The following is a 14,614-nucleotide window of genomic DNA, read 5'->3' as shown; positions in this document are numbered from 1 at the left end:
CATCCGTCACTCTGGGCTTTGTGTGTTTACACTCGTTTTGGCTCAGTCAGCAGTGGCCAATTGTTTTTGAAAGGCATTGCGATGAACCTGTGGTGGAAGCAGTTAAAGTCTCCCTGTGGCCCAGTGTTGCAGTGCTGGTATAACTCGGTATAACGGCGTTATACCTCGCTCACTGAGGCTGAAGTACGCGCAATCGCTTTTTACATGGCATTATCCAACCGGACTCCCGGAGAAGCATGCAGCTGCAGAGCCGCAGAGCCAGCGGCGCTCTCTGGGCCGCGCGCTGACGGCCGCGCTGTGAGGCAATAGTATCCAGCTGCAGGACGAGAGCAGCCAAAAAAAACTGTGCATGCGCGCACACGCGCGTGGAGCGTTTGACCTACTGTCAATTTGCCACTGCACCACTGCTGTGGTCTCCGTATAAGTTGCAGGAAGATCTTAGTTCTGCAGCCAGCAGCGCCTTTTTAATGGGATGTACGTCTGGGGCTGCTGAACTACAACCCGACTCAGCCTGTGTGCGAACATGGACACGAGACTGTTGCTTTTGCCTGCTGGCTCCTTCAGGCATATCTATCCCATTATTGTTCGCCTGCATCTGTTTTGTATGCATGCGGTCTACTTTACATCTCCAGACATGGCACTTTTAAATACACCCCATGAGCTGCCTCCCAGAAACAACACCCCAGACATCTGCACTTGGGATAACCTTGAGTTCTGGCGTTCACACATTCTCCACCATAAACTCTTGCCATGTGGGCCTGAGGAAGGGCTGACGGAGTGGGGTGTGACCAGCATGCTCTACTGACTCTCAATATAATCTGTGACTGTTTGGACATGTTGGGGCTATTATATGCTTTATTTGTGTGTTTATAGTTGTCATCTACATGTGATTGCTGTGTATTTCTCTTGCGTGTCCCAAGTCTCACCTCCCTCTCGCTCCCCTCTCCGTCCTCTCCAGAGGTCCACATCATGCTGGATGCCCTCCTCCCCCCCGACACCTACTTCCGCTTCAATCCCTACATGAACGAGGAGATCGCCCTGGACGAGAGCCGCCATGAGAAGCTGGACCTGCTGCAGGCTGAGGGCCTCCGCTACCTAGAGAGGAACGAGGAGAAGCTGAAGAAGGCGGCCCGCATCCTCACCAGGGAGAAGAGCTCCGTCCAGAGGCTGGCCGAGTGGGCCCGGCTCAGGGCCGACATGTACGACTTCTCCTCCAAGCTCTAGACCCCCACACTGGCACGGCTCACCTGGAAACTCCTCCCCCCCTCACGCCACATCCAATCAGAATGGACCATTACTAGTTGTGCTAATTCTGGATCCGTAGGCCTGTTGATCTCTAGAATATATTTGTCAGAAAGATTGGTATGTATGTAAAGGCTGGTACTGTATCCTACCCGCCATACCGTACCGTACTCGGCTCTCGGCCCATGGACTTGCGTAGTGAAGTTAGTATTGCCACGTTAGGCTTTTTAACCGCTTTGACAGTTGTAGTGCGCCTGGTTGCTGCCGTGTCTGGCAGCACTTGACAGGGGCGGACTCAGTTGTGTTCGAAAGGAAGAAATTACAGAGGTGGGGGAGGCTCTGAATGGTGAAGCGCCGTAAACAAATATCCCCAGCAAATGCTTCTTATATTTAAAAAAAACTCTTGTACTGTAGGTGATATGGTACCCTCCGCTGAGCTGTGTGGTATCCACAGACGGTTTATTTCTTTTGTTTGTTTTTCTTGCCAAGGAAGCACTTTTTTTTTTATTCCCTTTTAAAACACATGAAATGACAACCTGTATATCCTCACAAAACTGTATTTATTTATATTTTCATAGAAAAAGGTATGGGATATGATTGAAACTGAAATGTGGTTTGTTGTTTTCACTCCTCGGTCAAGGTGCCAACGATTAGCTGGACACTGTTGAAAGAGGAGTGTTAGGCCTAACAAAAATAATGGTTGGTTTCAGGTTGCCGACCGACCCTGCCGATTTAGGTGCGACCCAATATATTTTATGAGTTTAAAAAAAAAATTATATATTAAAAAAAAAAAAAATCATTTTTTTTTTTTTTTTTTTTTTTTTTTTAGAATAAAGTTTCATAGAAATCTTAGTCAAACATTTAGTATTATGGATATTAAACATGCTGGCAGAGTACATGCATCCATGTTGTTGTGAACATTTGAACCCTTTCACTGCCACACGACAGCCGGTTAACCCTTTCACTGTGACAATACAGAAGGTTAGCCCTTTACTATCACACAACCGACGGCGATGCTCCATCATTAGCATCATTAGCTCCGCATCCGCGGAGCTAATTATGCTAATGATGGAGCATCGCCGTCGGTTGTGTGATAGTAAAGGGCTAACCTTCTGTCGTGTGGCAGTGAAAGGGTTAATTAAATAAAGAAATTCCCTATCCATAGTCGCCGTGGGAAAGAATAAAAAAAAAAAAAAAAAAATTCCCTACCTACCCATGGCCAAACTGACAACCAACCTGAAACCAACTATTATTTTTGTTAGGCCTTAACAGAAGGCAGAGGGGAGAGAAAGAGAAAACGCTCCCGGCTGGACGTGGAGCGACGTCAAGGTTTTACTTGAATGCCTCATGCAAACTCTTCACAAATTCCCTTATGTCTGGTCATTTCACGTTTCTTTAACTTGCACTTTGTTTGTACACCGATGCAGCTAATGAGCGATTTTTTTGAATTGTATTGGTGATGCTGATGCTGGTTAACAAGGGTATAATTCAAGCATTATACTGTAAACTAATTTGTTTGTGGATGTATGTTTATAGGAAATTAGCCACTGACATGGCTATTGTGCACTAGGTGCTTAAATGATAACTTCGCTATTTTGTACCTTAGACCCTATTCGCAGTCTGTCTACCATGTACCTGATACATAGAGACCATCATTTCACTGATCGGTCCAGTATTGAGCTACGATTTCCCAGCAGGCTCTCACTGGGCTACAATAGCAGGCAATGGCCAATGGGCATCGTAAATCCTTATCATTTATTTATCGTACAACGGTAAATGTACTTTTCTGAGACGGGAAGCTCAGGGTGTATTCTTCTTACTGGTGTCATTATGCTCTCCTGTGAAACGTATGGCAATGCGTCTTTATACCAGCCAAAGGAGAACGGAGAAAGGTGGTTTTTGAGATATATTATTCCCACAACTGTGGACTGCACATTTCTGTTAGAAATTATTACAAATGGACTGCATTACAAATAGTTAAATGTTTACATTTAGTCATTTAGCTGACACTTTTATTCAAAGCGACTTTCAAGTTGCCCATCGGGGCATTACCTTGTGATTTTGGGCTTTACGAATAAATTTGATTAGATTCTGTTGTACAACATGTCAGCAGGAAGGGTACAACTCTGGCTAAGTAACAATGTTTGTCAAATAGTGTTGAACTTGGGTGCTACAGTCTTGAGTGCGTAGCAGTAATAATAATACATTTTATTTTTATATTTTATATACACCCAAGGTCACCTTATAGATCATAGAAAAAAATTAAGTAATAAAGTAAAGAGCGGCTGGGTGGCGTAGTGGAGATTGCGCTCGTCACCAATGCAAGAGACTCCAGTCTCTAATCCCGGTGTCAGCATTGCCTGCTGTCTTGGGCCAGTCGTCATACTATCTCAATAGACCTGTCTCAAACCCTGCCCCTTTTCTTGATCCTCCAATCACAACTGTCGCTTACCTCGGACAAACCAAGTTTGTCCGAGGTAAGCGACAGTTGTGATTGGAGGATCAAGAAAAGAGGGCAGGGTTTGAGACAGGTCCATTGACAAGGAAGCGGGTGGAAGTCGATGGGCGGGGATTGGACGTTGAGGACAGCGACTCCTACAGGTCGGTTGGGTGACGCCTGCACAGCGGAGACGGGGAGTATCGGGGGCAGCGTGAGCCTCCCACGCGTTACTCCTCGCCACTGAGAGTCCACGCTGTCTGGTGAAAAGATGCGACAGGCTGCCTCCTCGTGTACCGGAGGGGACACGTGATGCAAGGCTTCTATCCTCACTACAGCCGACCAGTGGGAGGCATAGTCTAGCAACGTTCAAGACAGGGGAGGGGAGAATTAGCAATACGAAATTGGGAGATGGGAGAAAAATTTAAAAATGAGAAAAAGTGGATAAAAAAAAGTAATAAAGTAAAGACATATTAGCATAGTAGGTAGTAATATAGGCAAGGAAGATTATTTAGTAGCAAAGTGCATGATAGTAAAAGACAGTATGAAGGATTTATCATCAGCTGCTTTTCAACAACTAGCTAGTCGGTGCGTAGTGCAGTAAAGGAGTGGGTAAAATGTCTTGTCCGTTCTCCTTTGGCTGGTAATCCTACAGATCAACATGAACACGGATTGCGATACATTTCACAGGAGAGCATACTGAGACCGGCAAGAATACACGCCGAGCTTCCCATCTCGGGAAAGCACATGTATTGTTGTTTTTGCAAAGGATTTATGATTGCCCATAAAGAGATATCTCTGCTATTGTAGCCCAGTGAGAGCCTCGGGTACATGGTGAATGGACCGTGAATAGGGTCTAATGTCCAAACTAGCGAAGTTATCCTTTAAATGCACAAGATATGAGATCTATTGAAAAGTTATAAGAAGTTTAAAATGCATAGATTCACTCCTCTTTGTAATGTTGAAATACTAAGGATTTAAGTATACCGTAACATAAAAAATGTGCATTAAGATGGAAACCTCGACCCTGGAGATATAAGAATATTAGCATTAATGTATTCCTTTTTTCTTCTTTTCTTTTTTTAGTTTTAGAAGATTTTACAGATTTTGTTCTAAAATGCTCTTGTCATTGTCTGCATGACTGTTGATTTTATGGATCCATGAACACTTCCCTGTCTCCCGGCGTGCCCTTCTTCTCTCTTTGACATTTTTTCAATGTCACAGCTTTGAATTTGAGCTTCCATTTTAGCGTTGAAGTGTTCCTCAGTCCCACTCTTGATATGCTGTAAGGTTTGTTTCTAAATAGGCGGTTCTCAACCCGGGGGTCGGGACACCCCAGAGGGTCACTTTTTGGGGCATTGATCTTCATTCGTACAGATCTACAGTCTGCACAGTAGAATTATCCAATTATCCATCAAGTGAAATAGCCTGAGATAGCAAACTTATACCGGTAATCATTCTTCGGTGTAGAAATTCACCGTTCTTTCTATGCTTGACCACGTCAGGGGTCACTCATCAAAATGCTTGAGAACCACTGGTTTAAAATCATGCAGGTTTAGCTGATGGACCGACATAAAATAGATTGCTGCTTAGGGCTTTGCTGCTGCACAGTCTCAGTTCAGTTATATGGTAGTTAACTAAATATATATAAATTAGTGCTGTCAATAGATACATTTTTTTTTTACTAATTAATCTCACAATTTTCTGTAATTAATCTAGATAAAAAAATCGCATTTTAACAGATTGTAACAGATATTTACTTGAGTAAAGTCATGGAATTTATGTAAAATCAACACAGAAAGTATATTTAGATTCAAAGACTATTTTAATAGCTTTCTTTGAATACAGTTTCTCTCCTGTGAACAGTGATGCCAGTAACTAGTTACTGTAATCTGATTACTTTTCAGTAAATAGTAATTAACTTGTTACTTTTTACAAGCCAGTAATCTGATTACAGTTACTTTTCCAAGTGGCTGTGAGTTACTATTTAGTTACTATCTCATAATGCTCATAAGAGCCAGGGGTACAGTCAGCTAGACCGGAGTATGGCCTGATGGCTGATGACGTCTCATGATGACCTGTCTGAGCAGCCAATCATGATTTATGACATTATGCACTTTCAATAAAGCATTATTTAAAATACAATAAAAACTGTTGTCATTCTTGTGGCAGCAGCAGGGGGACGACGACGACTTCGTAACCTAGTTATTTTCAAAGTAACTTAGTTAATCAAGTAATCAGTAAAGTAACTAGATTACTTTTTAAAGGAGTAATCAGATTATTTTTTACAAGTAATCTGTGGCATCACTGCCTGTGAAATACAAATGTTCAACAAAACCATCAACATTGACTCAGCTAGACCGCTTTCTTATATTATATTGAACATTTTTCACTCCATAGATTAATCTAGATTAAAAAAAATTACCGCTTTAAAGAATTTAAATTAATCTCCAGAGTTAAAGCATTAATTTTGACAGCCCTAATATAAATAGATATATAAAAGAACATAGATTTATTTAAATAGTCTAACTCAGCTGGTTCCTGTGCAGCCAGTGATCACTCCTGAGACACGGATATTAACTGATCAATTTAATCTAAACCATTCTCGCGTTGATCCCATGTAAGGTGTATTTTCAGAGTGTATGTAATTAAAATCCATCGCTGAACCTCACAATGTCTTGGCTCCTAATTATGTGAAGATTAGATGACTTATCGCAGGGAAGCTGCTGGTTTTTATTTTTTTTGCCGCTTGTGGAACATCTCATAGAAGTAAAGATGTGTGGATGTTTTGTTGTCGGCTTATAGTCATCTCCATAATTATGCCGCAGCGTGAGATGCTATGTGTACCTTCACCTCAGCTGCACAGATCCCATGGTACCTGCATTGACTGGTGGGCGTGGCTTATTTAGTCTACATTTGCAACCCCTGGTGCACATCACACCCTGCCAGCTGTTTGTGTCTGTTTGTGTATCTGCCTATACCTGTGTGCATATTGGTTTTCTTGTGTGTGTCTGTTAGAGTTGGAAAAGATCATTTGAAGGCACTTTGCCTGAGCCGGCTGTCATGTAGGTGAGGAGGGTGGGATGAGACGACTGCACGGCTGTGCTGAGGAGGGTGGGATGAGACTAATGCACGGCTGTGCTGAGGAGGGTGGGATGAGACGACTGCACGGCTGTGCTGAGGAGGGTGGGATGAGACGACTGCACGGCTGTGCTGAGGAGGGTGGGATGAGACGACTGCATGGCTGTGCTGAGGAGGGTGGGATGAGACGACTGCACGGCTGTGCTCAGGAGGGTGGGATGAGACGGCTGTGCTGAGGAGGGTGGGATGAGACGGCTGTGCTGAGGAGGGTGGGATGAGACGGCTGTGCTGAGGAGGGTGGGATGAGACGACTGCACGGCTGTGCCTTGGCCTGTGATGGATCTCACTGCCCTCCAGCAGAAACGCCCAAGACCTGACAAAGCGCTCCACCACCACCTGCTTGCTCGCATGCATGGAAACAGCAACAGCCACACCAGTCACACAGCACACAACAAACAACCTCAACTGCAGAGTACTAATAAGATGGAGTGGTTCCTGTATTGTGTTGTGTTTTGTTACATGAAGATGGAGTGGTTCTTGTGGAGTTGCAGCATTGCTGTCGATTCCTTGGCTGACGCACCTGCGTAGCTGGTGCAGAACAGGGACATCATTCATTAATAGGAGACATGCTACGGTATGTGTGTGTAGGGCATTTGAAAGTGCAAACATAACTATTGCCTCTTACATCTTTCAGTGTAACTTTACAATATTTCTCTTCCATCTCAATATTTGACAATGATAAAGGTGGTTCAAATATGGTATGACTTACTAACGTATAGGACACATATATATTACCTTTATTCATCCAGGGTAGGGTTGCTGACCACAGATGCTTTTTTTCAGCAATACCCCACTTCACACCCATCCCTTGCTCAAGGGAATTTCAATCACTTTCCCACCAAGACTTTTCCAGTCTATCGAAGGATTTGGATTGGCAACCTGCTGATCTCAAGCCCACTTCTCTAACCATTTCCTCCGCTGCAATGGTTTTTTTATATGATAAAAAAAAATGCTTTCTCTGCCTCCAGCTTCACCAAGATAAACATCGAACAATACTAAAACTGTTTAGCACTGAATGGACAACAGTGTGTTTGGAGCAATTACGCCCCAAGATCATATCGGCTACTTTGATCATTTGAGGTGACTGGAGCTCTCTATACTATGGGCCATCATAATAAATGTATCTGGAGCATCATTGAATTGGGAAAGAGGAGGTAGGAAACGCTTCATCAGAGAGCTCCAGTCACCTCACTGACTGAGGGCAGCAGTACAGCCAGGTGCCCAGCAGGTAAAGACAATTAAATCTCCAGTCACCTCACTGACTGAGAGCAGGTAATACAAACTACATTTCCAGTCCTCTTGTCTCTTGACACCCCAGCCACTCTGGAATGTCACTTGTTCAGTATTTGTTAAGTTTCTACTTTTGTTTTGCCCCCCTCATACAAATGGAGTGAATGAAGGTCACCATCTAAAGAAGTGATGGCAATAATGTTTGATTCGGGACAAACCGTGATAAATAGGGTGCCACTTTTGATCTCATTCCACTGCATAGGAATGACGGTACACACCTTCCTGGCTCTCTTTAACCCACTGAAAGCCTGTGGCGTAGTTGTGTTTTTGTGGGAGACAGACATTGACTCTACATGTTATACTGTACAGGCCTGTGGTCACTCTGATTCTGAAGGTTACAAGAACATGGCAGGCTTCATTTGTCTCATTAGTCTGGTAATCACTGATCTATAATAAGCGTTTATTACTGAGTTTAATATAGATCAGTGGTGGCACTCGTCGGCGCCAAATGATTTATCCAATCTACTAAATAAACGAAAACAATATTATAAAGGAAAAGCTGCTGTTAATTTGTCAAATCTAAAGGAAAAGATAGATGAAAATAAAAAAGCACATTCACAACAAAAAGTTTAAACATTTGAAACGCACAATTGCTTCATATTCACATAAATAATGACTGCTATTATACAGTAGCTATTTCTGTCTGACACGGGTGTACTAGCATTTGTATTATCTTTCCACTGCGCTGTATTTAGTGAATTCACATCATGTCCCCCCCCCTCCTCTTTCTCCCAGTGTTAACATGGTTATGTCTGTCTGTAAAGGCTGTCCCCACTCAATACAGAGAGGTCATAATGTAATTACAGGCGCCGAGAGGAAATGCATCCACTCCTGATGTAAACAGAATTGACTTGTGGACTTGTTCCCCAGCAATAATCACATTAGTAATTTGATTTCTTTACACCTTTGGCCAAAAGCCTCTAGAGTTTGCATATCAATGGTTCTCTCCTCAGCCCATTCTACCTTCCATTTGGAAAACACATATCTCGAGTGGATTTTGACAGGTGCTGTGTGCGCTTGCTCTCCCGTCTGAGCTGTTACGTAATGTGCGCCTCAAATTGAGCTGAAGTGAACATCCCTACTCATTAGCACTTAATTGGTTTTGCAGTGAGTTGGGGGACGATATAGTAGATCATACTGTATTGGCATCAACACAGTCCCCGTCTCAACCGCCACCACCACCACTCAAACCGGTTAACTCTTGTGAATATGATATGATGGTGCTGGTGTTGTATCAGTCTGCTGTGTTGATGTAACCTACTTTTCGGGGGCCTGTGATCTGCCCAGCGGTCTGTGGTGGATCTGGTTAGGTCATCATCACGGCCTCCGATAGGAGCCAGGTTATTTCACGGTCGGCTTACCTAGTTGCACTTGCGCCTATCTCTGCCGGGTTATATTTGTCTGATGAGATAGGAAATGGCCCAGAATCATTCAAGGAAACGGACCACCTGACGACTCCTTCTCTAATCGAACATTCGATGGGTTGCAACGGAAAACGCACTCTGAATGTCATCTGTGCTGTGCACCGCGCAGTGTCATCTGTGAGATTTTCTTCTATTTCAACAATGCAGTGAAAAGGACAGGTCTGCAAGAGGCCTATGGGCGGATCCAAAGTAAATCAAATCAAATGTATTTGTAAAGCCCGAAATCACAAGGTAATGTCCCCATGGGCTGGACAAGACTTCTTTTTAAACAAGTCAAGAAGAAACATCACAATAAATCAAGAGCAAAAACCAACCATGAAATCCAAAATAAATGTAAAATAAATAAATGCAACACTCCCAGACATACCCCAGCGAAAGTAAGGAAAAACTCACTAAAAACCTAGCAATAGGAAAAAAGCACCACAGGTGATGTGGAGGAGAGAAGCCTTAGAAGGGCCGTTCAAGGGGGGATCCCCCTTCTTGGATGTCTGTGATCGATGGGTGGAGAATAAAACAGGTGAATAGTTGGTATGTATGTATATATGTGTAATAAAACACAAATATGTACATGCAATAGCAACTGGGGTACATAAGAAAATGTTTGAAAGATTTAAATAGAATAGAGCTAAGAACAACAACAACAACAACAACAACAACAACAACAACAACAACAACAACAACAACAACAACAACAACAACAACAACAACAACAACAACAACAACAACAACAACAACAACAACAACAACAACAACAACAACAACAACAACAACAACAACAAAAGAAAAACCATAGGGAAACGAGCGCTAGTATGAAAATAGGACAGAGTACAACATTAACATTATAGGACAGTACAACATTAACATTATAGGATAGTACAACATTAACATTATAGGATAGTACAACATTAACATTATAGGACAGTACAACATTAACATTATAGGACAGTACAACATTAACATTATAGGACAGTACAACATTAACATTATAGGATAGTACAACATTAACATTATAGGACAGTACAACATTAACATTATAGGACAGTACAACATTAACATTATAGGACAGTACAACATTAACATTATAGGACAGTACAGTATAGGACAGTCCAAACTCATAGCCAAACTCAGGGACCTGGGCTTGAACTATGACCTCTGCCAGTGGGTCTTGGACTTCCTGACGGGCAGACCCCAGGTGGTAAGAGCAGGCAACTGCACCTCCTCATCCATCACGCTCAACATAGGGGCCCCCCAGGGCTGTGTTCTGAGCCCCCTCCTCTACTCCCAATACACACATGACTGCGTGGCACAGCGGAACAACAACACAATCATCAAATTTGCTGATGACACAGTAGTGGTGGGCCTGATCTCTGCCAACGACGAGAGGGCCTACCTGGAAGAGGTAGAAAATCTGTCACAGTGGTGTCAGGAGAACTGCCTCTCCCTGAACGTCAGCAAAACAAAAGAGATGATTGTGGACTTCAGGAGGTCGGGGGTCAAGGACTACAGCCCCCTCAGCATCGACGGGGCACTGGTTGAGAGAGTAAACAGTTTCAAGTACCTCGGAGCCCACATATCCGAGGACTTGACATGGACCACACACATTGACAGTGTTGTGAAGAAGGCACGACAACGCCTCTACTTCCTCAGGCGCCTAAGGAAGTTCCAAGTCAGTCAGAAGATCCTTAGGAACTTCTACTCATGTACAATAGAGAGCATCCTGACTGGCAACATCACCTCCTGGTTTGGGAATAGCACTGCACAAGACCGTAGCAGACTACAAAGAGTGACACGTTCAGCCGAACGCACAATTGGAGGGGGGCTTCCCACCCTCCAGAACATTTACAACAAGCGGTGCAGGGGGAAGGCTAAGAGAATTATTAAGGACTCGAGCCACCCGAACAACTGCCTCTTTGAACTGCTGCGGTCAGGCAAGCGATACCGGAGTCTTAAGGCGAGCACAGAAAGACTCAGAAGAAGCTTCTATCCCCAGGCCATCAGGCTGCTAAACGAACAATAAACACTATGCAACAACCATCAAATGCACACAGCACACACACCCACACGCACACACTCACTTAAACAAACAACACACTGCAGCACCCACTCTCCACACTTTAGATCACACAAACACACTTTATATTTATTGATAAAGGATTTGCACTACAACTCGTACACCTACTGTAAATTGTACCTAAATTGCACCTCATCCCATTTCTGCCTTGCACTATATAGTATTGTATATTAGTACACTGCATAGTATTGTATATTATATGGTAACTCAGTTACGTCTATTCTGCATCGAACATTGTACATATGTCTATACTGAACACTGTGACCTCATTTTTTTTTTTACTTCTAATTTACATACTATACTATGTTATTTTATTTCATACTTATCTTGTCTTGCACAGTCTCTGGAGCGTAACAGTAAGAAGCATTTTGTATAAAAGTATTCTGTACTTCTGTATGACAACTATTAAAGAAACTTGAACTTGAAACTACAACATTAACATTATAGGACAGTACAACATTAACATTATAGGACAGTACAACATTAACATTATAGGACAGTACAACATTAACATTATAGGACAGTAAAACATTAACATTATAGGACAGTACAACATTAACACTCTAAGGGGACTCAAGTAAATTTCCTGTTGCAATGTTTGCTAATGCAATAACAACTAGAGACACCAGTAATAGAGGGTGTGTGGCACAGACAGTGTCTTCTTCTGTGGTTTTGTACTTCAACCATTCCCTGACAAGGTTTGCCTCCACTGCTCGGAGCCTACACCGTAGTACACCCCTCACGCCGCTGTATCCTTCAACTTGTACAATTCCTGAGAGTGTTTTACCGATAATATGCAGGGAAACTTAGGGAATATTTTAATTGGATTCAAATGGTACACAGACGTATCTGGAGGCAGTATGAGGATGAGAGGCAGAGGACAATGCTACTTCCTAATATAGCACTGGGCGGATGTGGGCGCAAGTCCCATGGTCCCTTCCACTTGTTAATGAGAGAAGCCACAGGGCACAGGGGGGCAATTCTGTATGGAATTCTGAGCTGGTTTTAAAGGAATAGTTTATAGGCTTACTATTAACATGAGGGACCGTTTCCTATATCTATCTGAATAGGAATCTGCCTGTTTCGGTTTATTTCCCTTTTATGTGCACCTGCAAATTCAAATAGTTTCACTATGGATCAGAGAGTGGATCAAAGGGTCCAGAGAAGATGATAATATTTCCATCTTACTCCACAGCTGTGTCACATCCTAAATTTGGCTAATCTCAGTCAACAACCAGCGTGTGGTTATAGTTCAAAGCAGAATTAAGGGGAGTGCTGTAGCCAAACCAGGCTTTATCTCTCAGTATAAAACTGAGTCACTCGTTCTCGATGCGGAGCGCCTGTTTGGCTCTGCGGCTGCAGATGGCTTCTTCAGCTAAGCCCGAGATAATGCATGTGTGCAACATGCAGTGAGAGGAGAGAGAGAGCATGGACCATATTGACACAGCGGCCATTTTGCTCTTATGTCATGCTCAGGTTGGGATTCCTTTCCCACCCCGTTCCCCACCGACGGCCACCGTGTAAATGATGGTCAACGCATGGCTCCAGAATGAACTAAGAGGAAATGTCCTTTTCAGAGTCACATGCCATCAAGAGCCTTGGCTGAGCCCCGCAGGATACTGCATGATTATCGGTGCGATGCAGCTCCTCCCAGGGCATGGCAGAGTGCAGCAGGGCATGCAAATGGCACAAAGCCATTAGAACATCCAGCACGGCTGGAAAGGTGATAATGGTGATGGTTGATTTGTCTTCCATCATGATTTATTGAAGCGCTGCGGCTGCGCACACACCATTCAGGGCCACCATATGACACAGTGTGCAAAACTAACATAGTATATAATATAAAAGGAACAACACTATTTGGCCTATGGCATTGAATTGTTAACCCAATAAAATCGCATTGTTTAAGCTTTTCACATTTTATTATATGAAACCCAGCAATTGAAACAAGAAAAAAAAGAAATCATCAAACCTCTTTTTATTTCAGAATTGGTTAATAAAAATATAGATTTTTCTTGCATGATCTTTCACACAGCTGTTGTCCATATGTGGTGTATAACCTAGGGGCTAAGTAGAGTAATATTACCACTGAGGCCCATGCCTATTTGGATAATATAATATTCTGCTGAAATGGTTCAGTGCCTCGAGGCCACCGTTCCTCGGCAGCGGCGCTGCAGCGCGCAATGGGGGCGTGCGCCCGGAGTGCTGCTGCGCGCTCCCGCTCCCGTGTCAGTGAACTGTGGGAGAGGAGAGAGAGGAGAGAGAGGACCAGTGACTCCATGGAGCAGAGAGAGGGGAGACGAGTGAGAGACGCTTGGCGCTGAACGGGGGCTTCGCGTAAATACATACACACACAGGAGGAGACGTATCGCTCTGTCGCAGCCGGAACCTTGCAGACCCAGGGAGACCACCCATCGCATTGCTCACCACCGGGACACACGATTATGTGAGTAGAATATATATTTTTCGCTGTCAGGAGGAGTTTCTGGATCTATCACAGTCATTGAGTTTTTGCAGAACGTATAGGATGCTGAGACGTCCACGAAACACTGACTGGCTGTCCCTCTGCAGTAGTTTTTACTCACGAACGCAAAGACATGATGGTCTGTTTTTTTTTAAACCCTGTTTCTAAAATAGATTGATTCTGACCGACTTTTAAAAAGGCGAATCCCTGCTGTGGTATTTATGTGTTCTGGTCCTCAGAACAGGTGCACTGTCCACAATACATCACTGTGGGCGCGCAGCTGTCAAATCATTCAGTGCTATATGTTGAGTGAAATAAAACCATATTGACAGGCTTTCTCCTGCTCTTGCTTTGTGGTCTTCACATAACCCATCCTGTCCTATCCTTATCTCTTATTATTTTTAATAAGAGAGAGGGCGGGGGGGGGGGGGGGGGGGGGGGGGGGGGGGCTTACTGGCTCTTAAAATCTTGTGTCAATCTGTTTGGTGTTTGGCAGTTGTTTTTTCTGTTTTGGGTTGATGAAATTGCTTCCGTTCTTTTTAAAT

The 14,614-nt window shown here is 43.5% G+C and overlaps 1 protein-coding gene across 1 annotated transcript in view; it reads left to right on the top strand.

The window, feature by feature from the left end:
* The window catches only part of LOC311245170 (calcium-independent phospholipase A2-gamma-like), a 41,819-nt gene extending 39,851 nt beyond the window's left edge, over window positions 1–1,968 (top strand). The window contains exon 10 of the mRNA XM_084334979.1: window positions 959–1,968. Coding sequence (XP_084191105.1) covers window positions 959–1,224 — 266 coding nt within the window. The 3' untranslated portion in view covers window positions 1,225–1,968. The remainder of the gene's footprint in view (window positions 1–958) is intronic.
* Window positions 1,969–14,614: the final 12,646 nt, after the last annotated feature.

The sequence above is a fragment of the Notolepis coatsorum genome, assembly GCF_963971535.1.
Source record: "Notolepis coatsorum genome assembly, chromosome: 18".
NCBI lineage: Eukaryota > Metazoa > Chordata > Actinopteri > Aulopiformes > Paralepididae > Notolepis > Notolepis coatsorum.
Note: the sequence above shows the minus strand (reverse complement) of the source record. Positions and strands in the feature narration are given on the sequence as shown.